Genomic DNA, 27167 nt, shown 5'->3' with positions numbered 1-27167 from the left:
AGTAGCAGTTGGCTCGAAAGGAGGGAGAGTGAGTTTCTCCAAGACAAAGTTAAGGTTCCAGGCTGGAGTTGGAGCTCTCCTGGGTGGCCTTAAAGTTTTGGCCCCTCTGAGGAACTGCTTGAGCAGTGGGTGAGAGAAGAGGGGAGGCTCTGTGCTGTAATGAGCTGAAATGGCTGAGGCATGAATTTTGATGGAGGAAAAAGACAAGCCCTTATGAAGCATCTCAGTCCAGTATTGTAGAATCTGAGGTAAATTGGGCACTGCTGCGCTCATCCCTTGAGATTGATTCCAGGCACAAAATCTTTTCCATTTTGCAGCATAAGATTTTCTAGTACTAGGCCTCCTTGCCTCTAAAATGATATCCAATACTGATTTACTGAGGGGTGGTTAAGGAGAAATTAGGTAATTAGCCAGGCTGCTAGGTTCAGGGTTTGCAGCTGAGGGTGCAGAATCTGATTCTCCTGCTGAGACAACAGGGAAGGAGTCTGAGGCAGGTGCCATGGGGCCAAGCGTGACACACTGCGCAAGAGCCAGTTTGGTGCAATTAAAATCATCCTTGGCTTGCCCTGTTTGATCTTTAATAGTACCTTGGAGAGCAGAGGCAGAGGAGGAAAGGCATAAACTGATAGGTTTTACTAACTGAAGGATAGAGTATCCACTTTCCAAGCTAGCTTGTGGGGAATCCTTGTGTAAAATGTGTCCAATTGATGGTTCTGGGGGGAGGCAAACAGGTCTATAATCTGGGCTCCCACACTTGCTTGTCAACATGTTGAAAATCCTTGGTTCCAGTTTCCACTCGTGTGGGTCCATGAGGTTTCTGCTTAGTCCATCTGCCAGTGTATTTAGCTCACCTGGTAGGAAATGAGCTTGTAGATTCACTTGGTAGCTCAAGGCTGTATTCCACAATGCCATGGCTAGTCTGCACAGGGTTAAGAATGTGTACCCCCCCTGCTTGTTTATGTACCACATGACAGTGGTGCTGTCCGTCTTTACCATTAGTTGTCCTGGAACAATGTGGTCCTTGAAGGCTGTCAGAGCATTCTGTACAGTTAACATTTCCTTTTGATTTATGTGCAGGTGCATTCGACTTTGGTTCCATTTGCCCTGAATGCACTTCCCTGCCAGGTGAGCCCCCCCCATGCATAGTCTGATGTGTCTGTTGTTAAGGTTTGGGAGGCAGAGGGTAGTGTGAATGGTAGTCCCCTGTTTTGGTGGCAGGCCTCTGCCCACCACAGGAACTCTAGGCAAGGTATGACAGGAATCATTGCTTCTAGATCCTGTGAATGTTGACACCATAGGCTTTTGAGATACCATTGTAGTTTCCTCATATGCAGCCTTGCATATGAAATTAGAAGAATGCAGGAGTCCATGAACCCCAAAGCGTGCAGTATTTGCCTTCCAGATAGCTGGGTTTTTGTGGCCACTTGTTTGAAGTAGGTTGTCAAATGAATCCGTTTCTCTGGCGTGAGGAAAGCCATCTGGGAAGTTGTATTCAAGCTTGCTCCCAGGAATATAATTTGTTGACAGGGTACCAGGTGTGACTTCTTTTCGTTTATGGTGTACCCCAGACAAGTCAGCACCCTTTGAACAAAGGCCAGATGATTCAAAAGTACATCCTGGCTTTCTGCCTGAATTAGACAATCGTCCAGGTATGGTTATATTTGAATATTTCTTTGCCTGCAAAATGCAGTGACTGGAGCTAGGCACTTTGTGAACACTCTGGGCGCAGTAGAAAAGCCAAAGGACAGTGCAGAGAACTGATAGGTATTTTTTGCAAGACTCCCTGACTGGGTTGTGCAGGTATGCTTCTTTTAAATCTAGTGTTGCCAGCCATGCATCTTTGCCTAGCATAGGCAGCTGAAGAGTCAGGATTTTGAATTTTGGAATCACCAGAAATGTGTTTAGAGAAGAAAGGTCCAGGATAGGACACCATGTATTGCCTTTTCTGGGTACCAGGAAAAGTCTGGAATAGAAACCTTGTCCCTTTTCCTCTTCTGGTACCAAGTGAATAGCCCCCATGCTTGAGAGAGAAAGAACTTGATTTTGGGCCTCTGCCCACTGATTTGGGGGTAGATCTGGCCAACCGCTTGGTGTTGGTAAAGTGTGGAAGTGAAATCTGTATCCTTGGGACACTATATTTAAAACCCAATTGTCCTGGGTAATGAGTACCCAGTTTTTGGCCTGCAGACCAATCTTTCTGCCTAAAGGAGCATTCAGTTGTTCAGTTGGGAAGAGCTTGGAAGTTTTAAAAGCAAGTCATTGAGACAGTTTTCCATAGGAGGGAGTCTTACTACTCCCAGATTTGGGTGCGGAAATCCCCCACTGCTTAGTCGTGTGTGCCCCCTGGGACTGAAATCTGGGGTTTCTGCTGTGTCTGGGTTTGGCTTGAGAAGACCTAGAAGGGGCTGGAAAGGACTAACTCTTAGAGGGACAATGCCTACTAAATCTAGGAGGCTGAACTTGCAAGAAATCTTTAACAGTTTGCATAGATTTAGCTTTATCTTCCATCTTTTTAAGATCTTCCTCAACTTTGTTGCCAAACAAGCAGTCCTGATTTAAGGGAGCAACCAACAGTTTAGCTTTAACATGATCAGGCAAAGACTGCTCCTTAAGTCATGCATGCCTTCTGAGCACAGACCTAGTGACAGCAGCCCTGCAAGATGCCTCTAGTGAATCAAATCCACATTGCAAAGTATGTTTAACAACCTGTTCAGCAGAATGCATTAAATCCTGTAATTCTTTATTTTCAGCACAGTCAGGAATCAACATAATTTTCTGTTTAAGCAACCCAATAACATGTTGTTGATACTTTAACATATGAAACTGGCTGTTTAAAGCCCTAATGGCCAAGGTTTCAGAAGTGTAAACCTTCTTACCCCATCTATCCAGCGCCCTGGGGTCTCTATCAGAAGGGGTAGGATTTTTAGCAGTAGAAGCCTTAATGCCCTTGGGGCCCTGTGAAATAGTCTCTGGATCAGCAATAGGATTTTTAAAAAGAAACTTGTGTGAATCAGGAACCCTGTAATATCAGCCAGGTTTTCTGAGAGCAAGAGGCAAAGAATCAGGGGTCAAACTAGATTCTGAAAAGGCATCAACCAACAATGTCTAGTACAGGAGGTATAGCTAAAGGCCTATGCTGAGGCAGGAGTAAGAAATCACCAAGCCTCTTTTTTTAAACCGAAAAATCCTGGCTTTCCCGGTAGAAATGCTCCCTTAGAGTATTGTAAGGTTTCACTAAAAGAAAAATCCTCTGGAGGGGAAGCAGAGGGAATAGAGTCCTCTGCATCAGAATCCTGCATCAGAATCCTCATAAGTAGATAAGGGCAAATCCAGATCATCAGAAGAATCAGAAAAATCAGAATCCTGGTCAGAAGATTCATAAACAACTTCAGTCCTAGGTCTCTTAGAAGGGGGAGGTTGGCTTCCCCTGATTAAAGTTATAAAATCTTCAGCCATTCTTATCACTTGCTTTTTAGGCATAGAAGCCGGAGCATGCGGCCTGGGCGTCGGTTTCTTAGGTGTGGTTCGAGAGTTAGGCCTAAATGAAGAAGGAGGCGTCGGTTTAATATGCAAGTCCGTAGGCCTGAATGCACCCTCAGAAGCCGGTGTCTGCACAGTGGCTCCAGACCCATCCAAGGTAGAGACATCCGCATGTTCCAGTTGAAGCATCTCGCGGCATACCTGACTCCGAATGGGTCTCACTAGAGGCCTGCAAATCAGAAGTAGCAGGTATAAAGGGCTGTGAAAGCGCATCACTGAGTACCGGCGAACTGGCGACTGGCTTAGCAGAAGCATCATCAGCAGCTTTGGACCTAGGCGGCCTGTCTCTGTCTTTATCTTTGCGTTTTTTCGGAATCCCAGTAGCGGATGGCTAACCGATGACATTTCTGGATAATTAAACTGAGACCCGAAATATTTAGAGGCGAAAACATACCGACGACGGATAGTGCGCCGATTAAATAAAGCACAAAACCAACAGCAAGGTACGTCGTGGTCAGGGCCCAGGCAAGGAATACAGTACGAATGAAAAACTTTGTGAGGTATTTGTTTTCCAAAAGTAATGCAATTATTAACTTTTACTGACATCGGTAAGGAGAGAGAAAAAGTTTCCCCAACGGGGTACTTGGCTTTAGTTGAAGAATTCGGTTCTGAAACTCGAAAACGAAAATTTCAGGAGTCGGCCGACCGGCATTTGCGAACTGCTTCTGCTTCGGGCACCGCACGGCAAGAAAGACTGATGTAATCGCGTCGGCTGCATGTTTTATACCCCTGACGACCTGACATCATGGAAGAAGGGACAGCAACCGACGCAGGACCCACGACTTTGTTAATCAGGCTGACTGAGGGCTACTGCAAGAAGATAACCCAAATGTAATGACTGCAACAGTGAAACACCAAGAACATCAGACAGGATGATGACAGATTTGTGTGCTTGAAAATGTATCGTAGGAAAAGAGGAGGAAGAAGAGAAAATAAAGATTATTATTTAGCTTGGAACTATACTGCACCAAAATGGTAACACAAGAGACAGACTATAATGTAAACAGTCATTATATACTTTCAGATTCTATTTATCCGAACAGCCCACAACATGAAGCAAAAATTACTAACAAACGTGTACACGCAGTTTTTAATTATTCACGGCAGAATAATGTAATTTATTTTTTTTTATCTTAACAAAGCAAACACCTTCATGCCAACAACTCCTACCTTGTACATGGCATACGCTGTCAGTGCATTTCCACTCTGAGAATTTCTAAGAATATTTACGATGCTGTCAGGAAGTCCAACATATTCTAGGAATGGAACCACATTCACACCTCTGTAAAGAGAGATAGAAAACATAGAAGACTGCAGTCTAAAACTCTGATTAAATAGCCCTTCCTCACACAGATATTCTTTTAATTAAAAAAATACCCTCAGAATTACAAGAACCTACACACATTAAACACCAACTCTTTTGCAGTTAAACACAGCAACCATCCACCAATAAAACCTTATGCAATAACAAACTTTTAGGAAATTATGACAAGTTTGTCTCACCAACTTACATATAAATTCCATGCATAAGCATTCCAAATCATGTCAAAGTTAAAGGGGATACAAAATCTAAGAAAATAATGAGGAGGTACAGTGCTACTTGTACTTATCTTAGTAAGTTAGACAAAACTTCAGAGTCCAACGTTATAGCTCAGATAAGAATCCAAAGGGCTACATCTTTGAAAAACTTGCCTTACTTTATTTCATTTGATTTGTGTTAATGGGACTAGGCATAACCTGTTTTCAGGAAAGAACCAAGGCAGTATTAAAATTAACTAGGTTAATTTGGCCAGGATATCAGGAATGTTCTATCTGTTTCGGTCAACTGCCATGGGATCTTTTAAATCCAAACTCAAGACAAACAGGACCTTGGACTGATGTCTCATCTGAAGAACGGCACCTCAAAACTCCAGCACTGCCCTTATGTTACACAGCTATTACAGTAATGGAACATTAATCCAAATACCTGTTTTCAGTATAGATCTTCCCGGCATCAAAGGGAAGTGTGACACCTACTGATCCACTGCCTGTAGTACTGGAATCAGCTGTGACGCCCCTGCTCTGGGACAGTAATCAAGGAGCCCGAATACTCACTACTTACACCAGTGAGGGACATTCACTTGGAACAAAAATAGATGCACAGGGTATTTCCAGATGCAGCTCTCTGCACCAAGCACAATTTCCACTAAGAGCACACAAGGAACCCATTCACTCCAGGGGCTGGGTTTCCCCTGTGTCTCTCTCCAGGCATCCAATAAGACTCTTCACTGGCACAGCTGTAGAGTCGAGTCCTCAGCAGTGTGTTCCAAACCAAGTCCTCCACTACCCTCTCTATGAAACTAGTGCTCTATGTCCCTGCTCCAAACAGCAGGCACACACACACACGCCTGGGAAAGGATGACACAGATTTACCAGCTATGCCCAGACTATACGGTAGTTCCACTGCCAAAAGAACATTCTAAAGCCAGCTACTCCACAGCTCTTACAAGGGTACAGAATTATACTGAGTAAAATTAATATCAATACAAATGGTAGTGTTTTGACCAATGCAAAAAGGCTTTCAGGAGTGGTCACAGTGTCACCAAATAAATATAAGTACTCTCAAAAGTTAAGATATTCTCTAAAAGACCAGCCACAATGAAAAGTTTAAATATATTTAATAATAAAAGAACATGAAAATACTAAATGGCTACCAGAGTTTCAATCACAGGAAATATTAAAACTAACTAAAATGGATAGATTCAAAGTGTCAGAGAAAAACAGTATTGAATCTCACTATATTTTCCTGACTGATCTAAAAAACTACTATTCTCTGGTCACATGCTAAAGTAAGGCAAGATGAAGTGGGTGACTGGTCTTCCTTCTTTGTCAGGTTTCAAAAACAGACTGCCCTGAGTCTTATGTCTCATCTAGTATTAAAAAGAAGTTATGTCTTACCATAATGTTCCATCTGTGTTGTAGATCTTTATTCATTCACTACTGTCAGGACTTCAGTTCCGTCCTCGGAACAGATATGGCCGTTACCAAGCTTGCACCAGCCAAAAACTCTCAGCTAAGACCTACCCACAATTCCCCTCTCATAGTCTCTTCAGATCCGAGTGTGCTCGCTACTATAGTATAGAAGTAATAAAAGAGACAGTAGGAGGCTCTGTCCGAGCAAATACCTTAACTAATAAAAAAATCCTAAAGTCCACCAAGAGTCCAGGCAGGTGGGAAGGAGGGCAGGAAGTAATGAATGAATAAAGATCTACAACACAGATGGAACGTTATGGTAAGACAACTTCTTTATCCATTCCTTTCTGCTAGGACCAAGTCCCCAGCTACTTGAGTCCTGGGTGGCCCTAAGGAAGGACATTCCTGAGCATCACAGTACCAAAAGATGCTCATCCCCTGCAGGCCAAAGTTATGAGTTATGAGGTCTTTCCCAAGTGGCTGCTGCGCAGATATCATCCATAGAGGCTCTGGAATGAAAAGTCACTGAAGTAGCCATTGATCTAGTACAGTGAGCCTTTATTCTGGAAGGTAAAGACACTTTGTTCTGATGGTAGATGAAAGTAATGGCGTTTCTGAGCCAAGAAGATAAAGTCATTCTGGAGACAGGCCTGCCCAATCTGGGTCCTGCAAAGGCCACAAATAACTGATCCATTTTTCTGAAAAATTTAGTTTTGTCCAAATAGAAACGAAGTTGCCTATGAACATCAAGGTTATGCAAAAGATATTCCCCTCTATTTGAATGATGAGGGAAGAAAACCGGTAGGTCAATTGATTAATGGAAAACACAGAAATGACCTTAGACAAAAAGGAGGGGTCAGTACGTAGGGGCACTCTTTCCCTATGAAAAATCAAGAAAGGTCTTTTGACACTCAAGGCCTGCAACTCAGATGCTCTTCTCACTGAGGTAAGTGCTACTAGAAGTAGAGTTTTTCCAAGACAAATATATCACATGAGTTAGAAGGCTCAAAAGGAGGACTTGTTAACGACCGAAGCACCGATTTCAAGTCCCAAGGCTGTATAGGAGGCTTGACAGGAGGTTTAACATGTAATACTCCTTTCACGAAGGTTTTGCACAAATCGGTGCAACTTAACAGAAGAATTATCAATTCCATTCTGAAAATTTGCAATAGCTGCTAAATGCACAGCAATTGTCGATGCTGAAGCTTCTGCATGTAATAGGGTAGTCAGTTATTGTAGGATCTTCTGAATAGGCATGGAAAAGGGGTTTATGTTATGATCTTTGGCCCATCTAGTGAACCTAGCCCACTTACCAGAATACATTTTCCTGGTGGAAGGTTTGTGTGAAGCCAGAAGAAACCTACGAACCGGAGATGAAATACAGGTAGCCTGGCAATCATCGGAAGTGGAGAAACCAAGCTGTGAGCTTGAGGCTGTGGAGATTGGGGTGAATCAGTCCTTAAGGATGAGACAGCAGACCTTGGGACTGATCCAGGATCCACGGGCTGCTTATCACATGAGGCCATAGGAAAGGGAACCAGACTTGATGGGGCCAATAAGGGGAAATGAAGATCATTCTGCTTCTCAACCTTTGAGCTTTCTGGAGGAATTTCGGGATGAGAGGGAACAAGGGAAGGGCATACAACAGACCCAGGGGCCAATCGTGCATCACAGCATCCCTTGGTTACTCCCCCGAGGGAGGTTCAGGGCAACGTAGCGTCTGCATTTGTTGTTTAGAGGAGAAGCAAACAGTTTGCAGCAAGGCCTGCCCCAACGGCAGAAGATCTGATCTGTTATTATAGGACTGAGGGACCACTTGTGAGGCATCAGAATGTTCCTGCTCAGATTGTCCGCAAGAAGACTGGAACTCCCAGGAATGTGCATTGCTATGAGAAAGTGGTTGGAAGCCAACGCCCAGTGCCAAATTCTCATGGCCTCCCGACACAGGGAGTAATACCTGGCTCCACCTTGTTTGCTGATATACCAGATGACTGACATGTTCTCCGACTGAATTGCAATGTTCCCAGAAGGAAGGGATGTGTGGAACGATTGCAATGCTAAGAGAACTGCTCTCAATTCCAGGACATTTATGTGCAAATTGGCCTCCATGGGGGACCAGGTGCCTTGTACCGTCTTTCCCTGGAAATGCCCCCCCACCCCCACCCTAACAGGGACGCGTCCATGGTCACCGTTGCCCTGGGCTGGGGAAGGCGGAACGGTCGACACCAAAGCATTATTTTCTTGCAAAGGTTTGTAAGGCGCATCATGTGGTCGAGTGGGTGTGTTAAGATGGACCATTGTGATGAAAGGAGACACTGCACAAACTCATGTGCAACCTCGCCAGTGGAATTAAGTTAATGGTTGCTGCCACAGATCCCAACAGCTGTAGCACAAGGCGTGTTGGTACAAATGTTTGTGGAAGGAGGACTTGAATCTAGCTTATTTTTGAGAGCCTGTGTGGAGGAAGAGAAGCTTGACAGGAAGTTGTGTCGAAGATCGGTCCAATGAATTCCAGTGCTCTTGTTGGGAGACATTTGTGATTTGGCCATGCTGATCATGATACCTAAGCGAACGGCAAGGCCTTGAGTGTAAGGGAGACTGAGAAAGAGAAGATTCCTGGTCGTGGCGGTAAGGAGCCAATCGTCTAAACATGGAAACACCTGGAACCCTTGTAGTCGGAAATGAGCTACTACGACTGCCATACATTTGCTGAACACTCTGGGGGCTGTCAAGAGACCAAAGTCAGTACCCTGAACTGATAGTGACTGGCTCCCAGCCGGAAGCAGAGAAATCTCCAGGAGTGTTTGTCCATCTTTATGTGGTAATATGCGTCCTGGAGGTCTATAGAGCACATCCAGTTGTCCTTCCCCAGAAAGGGGAGGATGGACTGTACCGTGCCCATCTGGAATTTTTGAGGTTTTATGAATTTGTTTAGTAAGCCGAGATCCAGGATAGGTCTCCAGTCCCCTGTCTTTTTTGGCACTAAAAAGAACTTCAAGTAAAACCCGGAGCCTCTCTGGTCTGGTGGGAATTTATATGATTCTTTATATGATATTCTTTTTCATATTTATATGAGGATTCTTTTTCTTAGCAGCTTTTCGATTTCTAAGGCTGCAGCCTCCCTCTGACTGCGTGGGACATCGGGGAGTAGTTTTACAGGTCTGGGAGTAAGATCAAATGGGATATGATAGCCTCTGGATATTATTCCTTGCACCCACGCATCCGTTGTTATGAGTTGCCAGCCTTGCAGGTGTAGGGAAAATCGACCCCTGACTGCTTCCAGAGGAAAGCAACCAGGCTGCTTTTCAGGAGCGCTGGTAGGGTTGGCCGGAGAAGGAATCTCTAGCTCCCTGGTTGCGCGGACCCCCTCTGCCCCAAAAGGGGCATCTTCCGAATGAGTTGCCCCCTCTGCTCCAGGGGGATTGCTCATCACGAGCGTCACAAAAAGGTCCTTGGGACTTCTTGAACCACAATTTTCCTCCCCTCTGGTTCCTGGAATAGGACTTCTGGGGAGTGGAAAAACGTATGCCCACAGCAGACAAGGTCTTTCTGTCATTCTCACTATGTGATAGCATGTCTTTTACTTTGGGACCAAAAAGGGAAGATTCGTCAACAGGCGTGTTGACAAAGGAAGATTTAAAGGGGCCCGCAAAATCACACAAACACTTCCAAGCATGCCGTCTCATGAAGACGCCTGATGTGGCTGCTCGAGTTGCCCCCTCAGTGGTGTGAGAGATCAAGCATATCGAGGAGTTTGAGATGGATTTCAGGGTAGCCAGCTGACAGGCAACAGTATCACACACCTCGTCAGGCAACAGTATCACACACCTCGTCAGGCAATACCCCCACCAAAGAGGCACACATTTCTGAGATTAGGTCTCTTTGGAGGTGAGTAAAGTGTGCCAGGTAATTCAGCGATCGAATTGGTAAAGGTCGCCAAAGCGTAGGCCCAACAGTCTGTCCATAGCCTGAGATTCCCTGTTCAGAGGATGAACAGTGGAACTATCTTCTGCCAGTTCCCTCTTGGTGGCTGCTGCCACTACCACAGAATCAACTATCAGCTGCTTGGACCAATTGGGGTGGTCTTTAGGGGGGGTAAAATTTTATCTGACCTCCGGGGGACAGGTTCTGTATTGTCCGGGGCCTTCCAGGCACGCTGAACAATAAGGTTAACAAGTTCATCTGCAGGTGGGGTCACCCAGGAAGTAGATGGCCATGCACGTAAGGCCACGGAAGAACACCGATTTCTCTGAAGGGTTAGAGGGCTTCCAGTCTCCCCTCTGTTGAGGAACTCGAGAATTTCTCTAAATGAGATATCTTCCGGGGGAGACTGTGGGGACCCTTCTCCTTCATCACAATCGGCATCTTCAATGATGGATTCCTCAGGGGAATCTAGGTGCTTCCTCTGGGATCTTCTCAGGACGACTCCCGAGAAAGGGTTTCCTTTAAGGGAAGGTCTTGCAGCTCCCGTGCTCAGGATACCAGAGTAGGGGGTTGGGACAGCTGCATGCTAGAGGGGGGGGGTTTCAGGTGTCGATAACAATGGTGCCAACTGCAAGCCTGTTGAGGCAAGGACCATCTCCATCACCTGGAAAGCAGGCCCACACGAGGAGGGATGGGAGCCTGGAACTGAGAAGGAAAACCTCAGAAGTGGGGTCACACCCAGCCGTGAGGAGACGGCCTCCAGGTGACGAGCTCCGAGAGGACCGGTAGCTGCCGGGGGAGCTGTGGGATTAGATGGCATCACCGAAAAAATAGGCACCAAACTAGGAGCCACGGTGCCGACAGTCCAGTCACTGCTCTGAGAGAGTGTGCCAGTTCCAATGGAGCTGTTGCACCAAGAGTAAATCGGTGCCAACAGGGAAGCCTCCGCAGTCAGAGCCGAGACATAATGCAACAGGATAGCCATTTGTACCGAAGGCTCTGGGACCTGGGAGGAGGCCGGAGGAGGACATACAGGTGAATATGCTGTGAAATCTTCTGTTCCAAGACGGAAGGAAGACCTAGCAGGGGTGGGTAATCCCCTAGCTGCCAAAAGCTAGTCCACAACCCTCACTACATCTTGTTCTGAAAGACTCCTGGTGGATCTGAAGGAAGCTGCTGAAGGAGTTTCAGGCCTCTCAAGAAATGGACTAAACTGGTATCCCAAAAAGGGGTCATAAGTGGGAGAATATCTGGTTCTCGGAAGGTGTTGGACCTTCAGAACAGACGGTGTCAGTATTAGTGGATCGGGCCATATGAGACATTGGCACCGTGGCCGGGAATGGTGCTGATGCAGGTACAGTAGTCAGAGCCTGTGTCAAAACCAAAGTCGGCACCGAGGAAGATGGTGCCGAAGCTGGTACAGTGGTTGGAGTCAGAATTAAGGGCGGCACCGAAGGAGAAGATATGGAGCCTGGTGCCAATGTAGTCTGCGCTGAAGGTGCAGGAGAAGCCTGGTGTCGACACGGTTCTGAGGAGGACGGAGAAGTCAGGACCGAGTGACTCCGTTTCTCTTTATGTTTCTTAAGCTTAGGAGGTGGTGAGACCTCAGTTCCAGAAAGAGCCTCTCAGAAGGGAGTTTTCATCATACCCTTCAGCATCATCTTGTTCTTACACTCAGCCAATGTATGACTGCTGAAGCTGGAACAAATATCACAAGATACATTTATGTGGTCAACGCCCAAACAATAAACACAACGGGCGTGACCGTCTGAGTTGGGCATCTTATGCCCGCACTTATCACACTGTTTAAATCCTAGTTTCACTTGATCAGACATCATGAAACTACACTATAGTCCTACACTACAATATAACCAACCAAGCAACAACAGCAAGGTTAAAGAGGGTTTTTCTTTTCTTTTTTTTTATATAAACAGATAGAAAAAAAAGAGTACCACCAACAGTACTAAGAAATACCACAAAGTGGTAGGAAAGGGGCTACAAAAGGTAGGGGAGAGGGACAGTACCAACGATGGTATGAAAAGAGCTGGGAAGGTTTTAGAAAGAAAGTATATAAGTTTACAGATGAAAAGAATATATACATGGAAAAACTGACTAGAGGGGTAGTGATATAGATAAAGCACAAAAAACGCTACACTTGGCTTGAGAGAGAAGGCTTGGCACGTCTGACACAGAATGTGGCAAACGAGATCTGAAGAGACTATGAGGGGGGCATTGTGGATAGGTCTTAGCTGAGAGTTTTTGGCTGGCGCGAGCTTGGTAACGGCCGTGTCGGTCCCGAGGACGGGACCGAAGTCCTAACAGCAGGGAATGAATAAAGATTTACAACATCAGATACATCATTTCAGTGCTGGATTACAAAACGACATGACATACATTTAGTCATGTGACTCTGGTTCCCATACTACCCTCTTTGCTAGAAACTGAACCAGAATTTAGCACATGTGTGTTACCATACACTCAGATAGAGCTTTGCAGAGATGTGTTAAAGCATCTGGAAGCTATAAAACCATTTCAAAAGTTCCACCCTTCCAGGGTAGCAATTATTTCACCCCTAAGGATAATACAGTAGAATTCCTGTTCCTGGTTTTCACAGACATTTCATCTCTGACTGAATCAGAACTGTAAGATACAATCTTTATGGCCTAAACCAGGTAATTTAATTTCAGACTATTTTTCAAAGTTAGCTGTGCTAAGATTAACCTCTTCTCTTCCAGTATCCTCTGTTACAATATATTCATTTCAACAGTTACAATACAGTTAGTCAGAAATAGTGGTAAACCCAAACTATTAACAGACACGAAAAAGGCAAGGGTGTCCAGCAAACAGATAGATGGACTGTGTGACAGAAGACCTACAACAGTGCAGGCATGGCTGTCAAAGAAGGTAATAAAGTGGCACTGAATTGAGAGACATTGCAACAGTTGATGAAATACCCAACCCCATGTGGAAAATGGAAAATGGGGGGGGGGTTAAAGCTGCTATGCAATTCTGGTTCATAAAAAGATGTCATCGTCCTATTTTTTTTTTTTTTTTTTTTATGACTACTGCATTCAAGTCCTTTGTGCCTTACTCGGGAACAGAGGCCATCTTCAACATTGACAGGAGTGAATAACTTTAAGTTACTTTAAGCTAAGATTAAGTAGTTCCTGAGCTCATTAGCTTAAAAGGCAAAAGAATGTTCTGTGCATTGATACCACTGCCAGTTCTGGATCAATATTTCACCTTTGAAGGACATAACTTGGCTACAGTTAGGGATCAGCAATCTCCTTTGATGGGTCCAGGGTGATTACTTCTGCATCTTTTGTCTAATTTGTGTCACAAACAGGTAGGTATGTGACATTAAGTTAGCTAAGGTAACAGGTACACTGAAGCTGGTACAAACTGGACTACTAGATGTAAAGATGTGGAACAGAGCAAATGGCAGGCAAAAAAGCTTCTACTGTTTCATTAAATTACTGCATTTATGCTGTAACTTGTGAAAAAGGTAATAACCAGTGCAAAAGTAAAGGCAATTTTAATGATTAAAAAAATTCTCATGCCATACTTTCACAGTTGAATACCAAGCTAACTGCCCTGAAGGGCCACTTTAAGCTTAGACAATAACCCAAGATCAGTATCAAGCCCTGTAACTTGTGTCTATGAGGCAAATACCTTAACCATTATGCCAATTCCACACAGATCTAACGTCAAGGAAAGAACTACCATAAAGTTTAACTATTCATTCTCAGCTTTGCCATCAGATCACAATGCATATAAACTCCAGGTCTCAAGGAAGTGCGGATTTTCCCCAGTGTTGTAACTGGAGGAGTTGGCATAATGGTAAAAGTCTTTACTTCACAGATAAGCGGTACCTGGCTCAATTCTGACTTCTGGCTATTGACTAGGTTTGTAATATTCAGCAGACTGATAGTCTAGTTATTAACTTATGAACTTGTATGCAAAGAAAGACCTCAAGACTGACGTCATAATACATAACTTGGCAACAATACTTACTGCACTCTGCTGATCAAGTATCTTCCACTAGACCCAAGGTTCTTTAATCGGAGTGACCCGAGCTGACATTTATACTAATGAAAATCCAGTTACAACACTGGGAAATATGTTCTTCCTTGAGAGCTGAAGTTTGTTATGCAATGTGAACTGATAGTAAAAGTGATAATGAATGAGACAGAAGAGATGGAACTGGCCAGGGTAAGTTATCCAGATACTTCCTAAAAAGCATGGATTTATTACAAATGAAAAATATATGAACAGCAACAGCAGTGCAAGCCAGAGCAAGAAAACAGATGCAGTAGAGAGGAAGGAGTAAACACAGTCTGAACAAGGCTGTGAAATGAATGCCAACACAGGACGTACAGCGTGGAAACAAGATTTGAAATGGGGAGGTGGTAGCAGACAGATGCATAAAGGGGAGAGATTCCTGCCTCGGATGAAAGATGAATGAAGGAGCCCAAGGAAAAATGGCATCAGGAAAGTGTATGTGGCTTCAGAGTGAGGATTATGGAGGAAACAGACAAAAGGCACCATTACACGGAAAGGATGGAGTCGCCAAACAAAAGAGATATTTTGTTTTGAAGGAATTACTAATTAAAAGTTTGCAAATTAAAAAAAAAAATGTGTTTATTACTGGGCTCCATGGTAGGCAGACATAAATCTCAGATTACCTCTGTGCTGGAGGTTCTGTCCAGTAGAAAGTAGGACTGTAGAGCTGACACCTACGCACCCACAGGGACATGGATGGAGTGTAATCTGCTGCTCTGCGAACACCAAAGGCTGACTAAGCAGTATCACAACCAACATGTGTATACTCACCAAGTTGTGCATTCCTACACAAAAGCAGCAACTAGACCCAAGTTTAAGAGCAAGCATGGGTAACTGGTCAGGCTCAGTGGACTTGCACATGTCAGGTAACAATAAGGGGTAAACACGGGCATGGACAAGCAAGAAAACCTTGACAGCTGCCTAGCTGATGGGTCTCCCATGATCATCTTCTGGTTTCCGGGAATGAATGAGCTGGATGAGTCATGGCAGGGCTGATGGTTGGCAGGCAATGAGTGAATAAAATACAGGGGGGGGACACTCAATGAACAAAATTGAGGGGATGTATGACACTTCATTTTAGACATTTCAGAAAGGGTGCGGACAGAAGCAAATAACCATGCGATAAGTTTATATTAGGCTTAAAAAGGCCCCTGTGGTCATTAGCCTAGTACACACCTGTGCTTACAAAGTTCTCTTCTCATACAGAAATGAGGGCATAAAAGCATCAAAAGTAATGAACTGGTTCTAAAACACTTGCACTGTTTTAGACAGACCCATTCACACTGTAGATTATTTGAGTTAAAACAGTTTCAAAATTAAAAGTGAAATTATAGCACAATAATGAATGGCGCACACACACACACACACATATATATATATATATATATATATATATATATATATATACACACACACACACACACACACACACACACACACACACACACACACACACCAAATGTGAGGAAATTAGGGACAAACAAGGATGCAATGCTTCACCCAAAACAAATTCAGTGGTGCTATGAGCATATCAGCTACAAACATGCTGAAAATGTAATTTAAATTTTAGGTTTATCTATATATAAACTTACAGTGTCCAAATAAGAGAAAGTGTTCCTTTTAGGAAGATGGTTATAAAGAAAAATATATATATATCCAGAGAAGACGGACAGGGATGAAAGAGGTAGACTAGTACAGATCAAGACGGAGATAATGAAGAAAATGGTAAGGATGACCAAGACAGAGAAATTAAACAAAAAGGTGAAGGACAGAAGACGGTACTGAATGTGCATCTTGGGACAGAGGAAAATGAAGGCAAAGAAGTCTTAACAGAAGAGTAAGAGAAGAGGGGTCTCTGTACATGTGTCCCAGTTGGGTATGGAGTGCAAACAGATATCTGGGCTGATACGATGGGAAGATCAGTAGAAATGAACACTTGTACCGACTCTTCCATCACCCCCACTGATATTATGTACTGCTACCCATTCTACGATCTAACGCTGCAATTTGTTAAATGAAATGCCAAAGAGTACTACTAGAATGTTGTAAATCAGAGGGGACAGGACATTTTTTCCTCATTATGAGACTCATGGGGAAGAAGACATTTTTTTTCATTATGAGATATCATGTTCATATGATTCATGACCTTTGCTGCCCTTAGAACAATCTGCTTATACCTTTTTTTCTGGATATGCCTGGGTGAAGAATTCCACAGCTCCCTTTCCCCAAGTACCATTTTACCAATTATACCCATGTTTGCAAGATTAGCACGAACACTAATACCACTTTCCTTGCTTATCTGACAATGTTACTCAGATATGCAGTTTTAATCTTCCCGGAGAACCTTTGCCTAACCACTGGTCTTTCAGTACTTATTTACGCTAGCCTTCAGAGTTTAAAAAATGTCAAGTCAGATTTTCAAGCTTAAAAGGTGGAAACCTTTTTGGTGATACCTCCACTTACTTGGCTTAGGATATCTTGAAATGTGCATTGGCAAGCAAGCTACAGAAACAAACCAGAAGGAAGTCCAATGACACCCTTAACCCTGGGCAGGAATAGCGCTAGCCTGCCTGCAGCTCAAACAAGCACCAGCACTACCAGACCTGTATTAACTTGAAAAGAAAAACCTCAAGTACAAACCACAGTGAAGCAGCATACGCTGGATGATTCTCCACTGGATGGAGAGGTGGGGTGTAGGCACTCTGCACTTTTTTGCCTGCTATTGTGTTTTACTACATACATCCCCTGTTGAGAGGTTTCTTACAGACTCCCAACACTCACAGTGATAACATGACAGCAGAACAGGCTGGTGACAGAGATGGACAAAACTGTATTTAATAATTTAGCATTTTGCAAGGGTAGCTGGGCAACTCTAAAATGCACATATGCCATAGCTGGACTGTGCACTAACTATAAAAAGCCAGACAAACAAAAAAGTCAGTACCAGAGCTAGCTGCCAAAAATTAAACTTACAAACCCATGAAAAATAAACCAGTGACTAGGTTGCTGGATGAACTGCATGTGGGAAAGAGCAGCTTCTTGTCTTCTACCCAGCATCTCTCTCATCTTCCAAGTGCAAGAAATCTGGACAAAGCCAAAAATAATTGGGGAAAAAGTGGCCAAAATCAGAGAGAGATTTTAAATATTGTTGTTATAAACTTAGAAAGTTTCATGAATAACAGTATTTTGCATTATCATGCATTTTCTGAAGAATATGATGTGTGGAACTCAAATGTATGCCATTTAGGGACTTAGTCCTCAATGATTTACCAGAAAAAACAGGTAGTTATGTACTCACCATAACGATCGATGTATGTGGCCCATCTCGCCTCACATTCTTTACTCACGGGTTCGGAGCCAAGAATCGGCTCCGACTCGGCCAACTTATTTTCTAGCACGAAGTCTCTAATTGGCTGGGCTAACCCGGTATCCCAAGATGCACCTCGCCCTAGCCCCAGATCTAGTTTGCAGCCATCCCAATCACACCCCACACACACAACTGCCACTGGAGGGAGCTCCAGCCTGAAAGGAAAGAAAAAACAACTGACATTGAAGGGTTCTCAGAACCAATTTTCCTCCAAATCCTATAGGAAGGGGGCAGGTGGGAGTGCGTAGAATGTGAGGCGAGATGGACCACATACATCGATCGTTATGGTGAGTACATAACTACCTGATGTTATGTGGTCCTATCTCGCCTACATTCTTTACTCACGGGACAGCGTCCCCAGCACCTCTATCCTGGGCGGTTCATAGGAAAATACTCCTGAGATCCCAGGAGCTGGAGAACTAACCTGGCCTGAAATCTCTTGAGGGGCAACAATGCGTGAATCTGAGACTGCAGCACTCATTCTCTCTTGTGGCAGAAAGGCCCGCATTTGAATAGAGTCTAGCTCGGCGCCTATAAAAACAACACGCTGTGAGGGCAGCAAGGCAGACTTTTCCCAGTTCAAGGTAATTCCTAGTTGGTGACAAAGTGTAATGGTAGCCTCACTGGCTTGAATAAGGAGATGCCTGGTGGGGGCGGTGAGAAGCCAGTCGTCCAGATATGGAAACACCTGGAATCCCCGACGTCTCAGGTGAGCCGTCTCCACTGCCAGACACTTGGTAAACACCCTGGGGGATGTGGTGAGACCAAAGGGCAGGGCACGAAACTGGAAGTGACCGTCTCCCAGCCGGAAGCGTAAATGAGTCCTGGATGCCTTGTCCATCTTGATGTGGTAGTAGGCATCCTTGAGAATGATGAAGCACATCCATACTCCTTTTTCCAGCAAGGAAAAAATGGACTGAAGAGTGACCATTCGGAACTTGGACTTTAGAACGTAGTGATTCAATCGGCTGAGATCCAGAATGGGCCTCAGGTCCCCTGTTCTTTTCGGCACCAAAGAGAGTCTTGAGTAAGTTCCTGATCTGATATGGTCTGAGGGGACTGGTTGGATGACTCCTTTTTCTAGCAGCTTGGAAACTTCTAGTGCTGCTTGATCCCGTTGACTGGGTGGAACGTCCGGGATTCTTTTGACTGGAGGGGGTGTTGATAAAAAGGGGATGGTGTAACCTCCGTTAACTATTCGAAGCACACAACGATCCTGGGTGATGCTTTCCCAGGCTTCCGGATGCAACGAAATTCGGACCCAGACTGGCTCCGGAACAGCACAGTCTCTTGAATCAGGGCTCCCCCCCCCCCCGACAAAAGGCCTAGACAAGAGGAAGATTATGCCTCCTCTGATCAAGTGTCTATTTCCTCAGGCTCCTCTGAGGACCAAGATTACTCTTTTGCCCCTTATGAAGATTCTGATGCTGAGGATTCCATTCCCTCAGCTTCTCCCCCTGAAGACTACTCCTTTGGGGAAACTTTACACACTATGAGGGAACATTTTCACTGGGAAGGTCAGGAATACTCCGAGAGTTTCTTTTACTCCCGCAGCACAGACCTTTTGCCATCCCCCCAGTTTTAGACATCGTGGATGATGTTTACTTAGAATCTAGTTTGAATCCAGATTCTCTGCCTCCTGCTCCAGCCAAACCAGACAGATATTATAGAGTGCCTGACTCCCACAAATTCCTTTATAAAAGCCCTGTTGCTGTTCCTGTTCCAGAGACTATCTCCCAGTGTCCCAAAGGGGTCCCAAAGGGGCTAAGGCTTCTATGGCAAAAAATCCTGTACCCTCTGAAAGGGACTTCAGAGCACTAGACAGGTGGGGAAAAAAGGTTTATACCTCAGCCACTCTAGCTATGAGAGCACTAAATTGTCAATTTCACATGCTAAAATATCAGCAATTTCTAATGTCTCAGTTAAGACAAAAAATGAGCACACTCCCTCAACAATATGAATTGACAGAAATACAGGATCTGTTGCATGCAACTGAACAGGTGGGCAAACATACTTTACAATGTGGGTTTGATTCTTTAGAGGCTTCCTGCAGAGCAGCTGTCACTGGCTCTGTTATACGTAGGCATGCTTGGTTAAAGGAACAAACTCTGCCTGATCATGTTAAAGCAAAGCTTCTAGACGCTCCCTTACAGCAGGATGTCCTATTTGGAGTTAAAGCAGAAGAAGTCTTAAAGAAAATGGAGGATAAGGCAAAATCTATGCAGACAGTCAAAGATTTTCTACAGGTACAGCCCCCTCGCTTCAGCAGAAATTGGCCAACAAAAAATTGGTCCTTTCCAGCTACTGACAGACCACAGAGGGGTAAATACAGACGCCCAAGAGGCAGAGGGCAACCACAAGCCCAATACAAACCTCCACAATGGGGCACTGCAACACAGAAGGGAGGCGAAGACAGGCCCCAAACTACTAGAAGGCAAACTCAGTGACTTACACCTCATATGGCCAAGCAACACTCTCTTGGCAGCTCCCTTGGGAGGAAAACTAGCACTTTTTTCGGACAACTGGCACATCGTCACAAAGGACAAATGGGTCCTAGACATAATTTCACGAGGATACAGATTCCATTTCTACACCTTGCCAACGAAAAGAGGAATGCCAAACCTGCCACAAAATCAATGGGCAGAGGCACAAAAACAAATTACAGCTCTCATGGACATGAGAGCCATTCAACTGGTACCTACACGGGAGCAAGGACAAGGATTTTACTCAAGACTCTTTCTAGTCCCCAGAATGGACAATGCCTGGAGACCAATTCTGGACCTTTCAATTCTAAACACCTACTTACAAGTACCCAAATTCAAGATGCTAACACTACAGCAGCTTCTTTCCATGTTGGGCAAGAAAGCATGGCTAGTAACGTTGGACCTCAAGGAGGCATACCTGTCCCTATCAGACAAAGTTGCAGAAGATACCTCCGTTTCATTGCAGGTTCAACCCACTACCAATTCTCTGCACTGCCCTTTGACTTATCCACTGCACCCAGGGTCTTCACAAAATGCCTGGCACCAGTAATTGCATACTGCAGACAAAGAGGAATTCAAATATACCCATGCCTGGACGACTGCCTCATCCAAGCAGAAAGCAAGGACATCCTCTTACAACATCTGGCTTTTGTAAAACATCTTCTAAGTTGCCTGGGGTACACAGTAAACGAAAAGAAATCAAAACTAGTACCCTCACAAAATATGACATTCCTGGGTGCCAGCTTGAATACAACGGCCCAGAAGGCTTATCTGACGCCAGACAAACAACTACAACTGACTCAATATTTCAAAATGGCAAAAAAGACCCAACTCCCTGCAAGAAAAATTCTGCAGGTCTTGGGCTTTATGGCATCTTGCATACTACTAATACCATTTGCAAAGCTGCATATGAGGAAATTACAGTGGTACCTAAAAAGCGTATGGTCTCAACACAGCCACAGCTTGGACACAATGATATCTCTCATTCCCTGCCTTCAACGAGAGTTTCTATGGTGGTCACAGGCATGTCACCTCAACAAGGGTCAGCCTTTCACCTTGCCCCCAGCCAGGCAAACTATGACAACAGATGCATTCGACTACGCCTGGGGGGCACACATGGCAGGACAGTGCGTTCAAGGCATATGGACTGCAGATCAAAGGAATCTGCACATCAATCAAAAAGAGATGCTAGCTGTACAGAATGCTCTGACAGCCTTCAAGAACCTATTACATCCAGGACAACTTACAATAAGGATGGACATCACCACAGTAATGTGGTACATAAACAAACAAGGGGGTACACACTCCTACCCTCTATGCAGGCAAGCAATGACCTTGTGGAACACAGCACTGGCTTACCAAGTTCAGTTACAAGCTCAATTCCTGCCAGGAAAAAGGAACACATTGGCAGACGACCTCAGCAGAAACATCATGGATCCCCATGAGTGGAAACTGGATCCACAAGTATTTGCAATGATAACTCAAAAATGGGGCCTCCCAGACATAGACCTGTTTGCCAGCCCCCAAAACTATCAGCTAACAAAATTTTGTACAAGGACACTACACCATCAAGCCTGGAAAGTGGACGCACTCTTTCAGTTGGAAAAACCTGACAGTATATGCCTTCCCTCCATTGCCTCTTCTCACAAAGGTGCTTCTGAAAGTCAGAAAGGAGAGACCACGACTGATACTCATAGCCCCAGACTGGCCACGCCAGCACTGGTACCCACCATTAAGGAATATAGCCCAGGGCCCACCTTGGATTTTACCACAAATTGCCCATTTGCTCACACAGCAAAACAAATAGGTTCTACACAGCCAGCTGAAAACCTTAAATTTGGCTGCATGGCAAATCACCTAAGCACCCAGCCAGCTCCTCTTCCTCAAGCAGTTATGGATGTTATTCTGGAAGCTGAGGCCCAGCACCAGGAAGGCCTACTCTGACAAATGGAAAAGGTTTTGCGCCTGGAACCAAGCTAAAGGCCAAAATACCCTTCAGCCTCACATGCCTCAGATTCTACAGTATTTAACTGAGATGTTGCACAAAGGACTTTCTTTTTCTTCCATTAAAATCCACGCATCAGCTATTTCAGCCCACTACAACACGGATCCACCCTTATTTTCACATCCACTTCTAAGGCAGTTCCTCAGAGGGGCAAAAAACATTAGGCCCTCCAGGAGAAAAGGCCACCTTTCACCCAACATTTTTTTCAAGGGGTAACACTCCTACCTCTATGCAGGCAAGCAATGACCTTGTGGAACACAGCACTGGCTTACCAAGGTTACACAATTCCTGCCAGGAAAAGAACACTGGCAGACCCGTCAGAGTGTCTCCTAGCTCCTTAAGGAGATCTCTTTGGAGCCGAGTAAAATGACAAAGATAATTCAGCAACCGCAATGTAAAGATCGCTGAAGACAGAGTACGCTTCCCATACCGGTCCATACTCCTGTACTCCTTGTTAGGAGGATGGGTGGAAGAAGAAGCCTCTGCAACTTCCTGCTGAGTGGCTGCCGCCACCACCAAGGCATCTACGGAAAACCCTTTGGTCAGGAACTCTTTCCCTGGGGGAGCAGAAAGAAACTTATTTGGACGTCTGGGCACCGGTTCCACAGAATCAGGGGTCTCCCTCACCCTTCGACAAATCAAACCCAGGAGTTCATCGAAGGGTGGAGACACCCAGGAGGTGGAGGGTTGAGCTCCGAAGGCCTTGAGGAATACCGACTCCTCCTCAGAGGGGGTCTTGGAAGGCCAGTCGCCTCTCTGCCTCAAAATCTCCAGGATGTCGGAGAAAGAGACATCATCGGAGGATGACTTAAGGGGACCCCTCAGACTCCTCAAGGTCGGTATCGGAAGTGAGGGATTCATTCTGGGAGTCTATGTGCTTCCTCTTGCACAACTTCTTTCTAGGGGGCTCCTCAGGCACCGACCCTGAGGGGCCCTCAGAAAGTTGGGGACCACTCATGGGGGTATCCTCAGACCTTCAGGCTCCGCCATCCAATGACAGGGGTGTGTGTCAAGAGGCTCTAGGCGGGGTGTAGGGGGAAGGAGTGGCCGATCCAGGTGATGTAACTGACGATATGGCTAGTGCGCTCCTCATGGCCTCGAAGGCAGTTCCCCCCGAATCCGAGGACCGACCCGTCTCAGAGACCACAACCGGAGTCGGGGTTCCCCGAGCCGAGAGGGAGACTCTGAACAGACAAGAGTCTCGAGGTATCCCCCTCGGGTCCGACTGAGGAAATCCGAGTACTGAAACCAGAGGACGGAACCGATATGGTTGGAGCCGACGTCGGCTCCAATAAACTTGCAAGGGGTATCGGAGCCGACACGAGAACATCATTCGGTGTGGAGCACTCCGGCTCCGACGACACAGGGGTGCTCGGAGGAGGAATCATTTGTACAGGAATAGGGACTGGCTCCAGAGCCGAGAACAATTTTGCTAACACCGGCGACTGCAGGAGCCTCTGGACCACACTACCCACATCCAAATCAGACAGCCTAGAGGATTTGGAGGAAATAGAGGGAGATCGGGATCTCCTACCCGGAAACCCAGGCCTAACACTGGGTGACTGGCTCCAAATAGGTTCCAATAATATCGGGGCCGAGGTAGACTCCAGTACAACGGATACCTCCTGCGGCCCCGAGGACAATGGAGCCGAGGAGGCAGTATCCACTTTCGAAACTTTCTCCGGGGTCTCTGAAGAGACAGATGGAGCCGGAGATCTTTTCTTGGCCTTGGAAGTCTTAGACTTAGTACTAGAAGAAGAGTCTAAGGACTCCTCAAAAGAAGGTTTAACCAGGCCCTTCAAAATCAACTTATTTTTTTCTTTCCTGCAGTACCCTCGGGCTAAAAGTGTGGCAAAAAAGTACAGTTTTGTACCTACCATAAATGTAGATGTCCGATAGGCATGCATCTGCAGTCCTTACAAATGGGTTGTCCTGTCGTCAGGCAGCCCTTCGGTCGGCCGGATTCCAAAGTCTGGGTCTGGCCTCGGCTGGGGTCGCACTTCACCCGACGTCATAGATGCAGTTCTTCGGGTATAAAGGCATCAGCCGACGCCATTTTCCTCAGTGTTTCTTGCCCCAGATGCCAGGTGCCCTCTAGGAAGGCTAAATTTAGATAAATGCAAATGGTTCCAAATAGTAGAGAGCAAACAAAAAATAAGCATGTATGTACATATATACAAACAAATACACCATAATAGATTCCCCCAGCTAGCTACAAGATGGGCAAATACCCTAGGAGTACCACAGAGGGGAAGGAGGGTGGGTAATCCTGACTGCAGATGCATGCCTATCGGACATCTACATTTATGGTAGGTAGATAACTGTACTATGTCCTTCAAGAATGCATCTGCAGTCCTTACAAGTGGGTAGAATACCATAGCCAAACTGGGGGAGGAGGAGGAGAAATAAGATTATGGTGTAGTTAAGATCCCTTGCAAAACAGCAGTGGCAAAACCTGCTCGGGATCTGGAGTATAAAGGTAAGTTATAATGCTTGGCAAATGTATGCACGGAGCTCCAAGTAGCAGCCTCTAAAATGTCTTTGGTAGCCACTCCTCGTAAAAAAGCTGTGGTAGTGGCTGTAGCCCTTGTAGAGTGAGGCCTGATGTTTTCTGGAGATTTCTTCCCATGGTAGGAGTAACAAAATCTAATGCAATTTCCTATCCACTTAGAGATTGTCTGTTTTGAAATTGCTTTTCCTTCCATTCCTATTGCATATGCTACCAGTAGCTGGTCAGTTTTTCTATTGCTCTTGGTCCTGTCCGGGTAGTAACGTAATTGTCTATGTACATCCAAGGTATGCAACAGCCTTTCTCCCCTGTTCTGTGGGTTGGGGAAGAATGTAGGTAGGTGGATAGCTTGATTTAAAGATACCCTGGAGACCACCTTTGGCATAAAAGTAGGATTAGTTCTCATGGACACTATCTTGATGGAAGATCAGGAAGGGCTGTACTGCCATTAATGCCTGTAGCTCAGATACCCTTCTTGCTGAAGTGACTGCAAGCAGGAAAGCAGTCTTCCATGATAAGTACTGTAAATCTGCTGTTGCTGCTGGCTCGAAAGGATGGAGTGTCAACTTTTCTAGCACAAAGTTCAAGTCCCATGCTGGCAATGGTGGTTTTACATTTTTAATTCCTCTCAGAAACTGCCTGAGCAGAGGATGTGAGGAGACTGGAGGATCCAAGTTGTATTCTGCTGAAATGGCTGATGCATGAATCTTAATGGAAGAATAGGACAGGCCGTTGTGGAAGAGCTCTGCCAAGTATTCCAGGATGTTAGCTATGTTTACCAGTGACACATTCTCTCCTTTTGCAGTACTCCAAATGAAATATCTTTTCCATTTTGCTGAATAATTTTTTCTTGTTGAGGGTCTGCGAGCCTCCAAGATAATGTCTTTAACCCTTTGAGATAAATCTGGGTTATTTGGTCTTATGCAATGTTCCAGGCAGCCAGCTGCAGTGTTTTCAGGTTTGGATGCAGGGTTTTGAAGTTGTTCTGTGTTAACAGCAAGGGAACTAGGGGCAGAGGCCATATTTGTTCCCGAGACATACTCCTCAGTAATGGGTACCAATGTTGCCTTGGCCAGTCTGGCGCTATCAGGATGATCCTTGGACGGTCTTCTTTGATCTTCAATAGCAACTTGTGCATCAAAGGAAGAGGTGGGAATGCATATGCTGTCAGGTTTTTCCAACTGAAAGATAGGGAGTCCACTTTCCAAGCAAATGGGTGGTACGTCCTTGTGCAGAATCTTTTCAGTTGGTGATTGTGTGGGGATGCAAATAAGTCTATTTCTGGTAGTCCCCATTTCCCTGTAATGGTTTTGAAGATGTCCGGATGCAGCATCCATTCGTGGGCATCCGTGGTAGTTCTGCTTAGGATGTCTGCTAGTATATTTTCTTTTCCTGGCACAAAAATTGCTTGTAACTGAATGTTGAAGCTCAGTGCCACATTCCAGAGGTCCACTGCCATCCGGCATAGAGGGTATGAATGCGTGCCTCCCTGTTTGTTGATGTACCACATAACTGTGGTGTTGTCCGTCCTTATCAGCAGTTGACCCTGTCAAAGAAATGGTCTGAATGCCTGAATTGCCAGTTTTACTGCCAGCATTTCCTTTTGATTTATGTGTAGGTGCAGCTGGTCTTGAGTCCATAAGCCTTGTATGCACTTGTCCAGCATGTGTGTCCCCCAACCGAGGTCTGAGGCGTCTGTTGTGATGGTCTGGCTTGGTTGAGTGCTGTGGAAGGGCAGTCCCTTGTTTGATTGACAGGCCTGAGCCCACCATTGGAATTCTTGCTTCAGGCATGGAATTATTGGAATTTGGGTTTCTAGGCTGTGCTTGTGCTGAGACCATAAATTCCTTAGGTACCACTGTAACTTTCTCATATGTAGTCTGGCATGTGGAATCAATATTATGCAGGATGCCATGTAACCGAGAGCTTGCAGGACTTTTCTTGCTGTTAGCTGGTTCTGCTTTGTTAGTGCCATGAAGTAGAAAGGGAGATGCTCCTGTTTTTCTACTGTCAGGAATGCCATTTGTTTTGATGTGTCCAGATCTGCACCCAAGAAGGTTATCCTTTGGGATGGTATCAGCCTTGACTTTTTTATATTGACTGTGTATCCCAGGGCTTGTAGTAGATGAATGACCCTTTGCAAATCTTTTGTTAATTTGTTTTTGTTGTCCGCTTGTAACAGGCAGTCGTCCAGGTAAGGGTAAATTTGAATTCCCTGAAGTCTGCAATGAGCAATTACTGATGCCAGGCATTTCGTGAATACTCTGGGCAGTAGATAAGCCAAAGGGCAATGCTGAGAATTGATAATGCTCTGATCCTGCAAGA

At 45.2% G+C, this 27167-nt stretch overlaps 1 protein-coding gene across 1 annotated transcript in view; it reads right to left on the bottom strand.

Annotated features, from left to right (window-relative positions):
- Positions 1–27167, bottom strand: part of FAM210A (family with sequence similarity 210 member A) — a 391413-nt gene that overhangs the window by 81748 nt on the left and 282498 nt on the right. Inside the window, exon 5 of the mRNA XM_044067184.1 lies at positions 4711–4822. Within this exon, the coding sequence (XP_043923119.1) occupies positions 4711–4822 (112 nt within the window). The remainder of the gene's footprint in view (positions 1–4710; positions 4823–27167) is intronic.

This window comes from Protopterus annectens, chromosome 3.part1 (genome assembly GCF_019279795.1).
Source record: "Protopterus annectens isolate FY-2018-M chromosome 3.part1, PAN1.0, whole genome shotgun sequence".
NCBI classification, from domain to species: domain Eukaryota; kingdom Metazoa; phylum Chordata; order Ceratodontiformes; family Protopteridae; genus Protopterus; species Protopterus annectens.
This window is presented reverse-complemented; position numbering and strand designations above follow the sequence as displayed.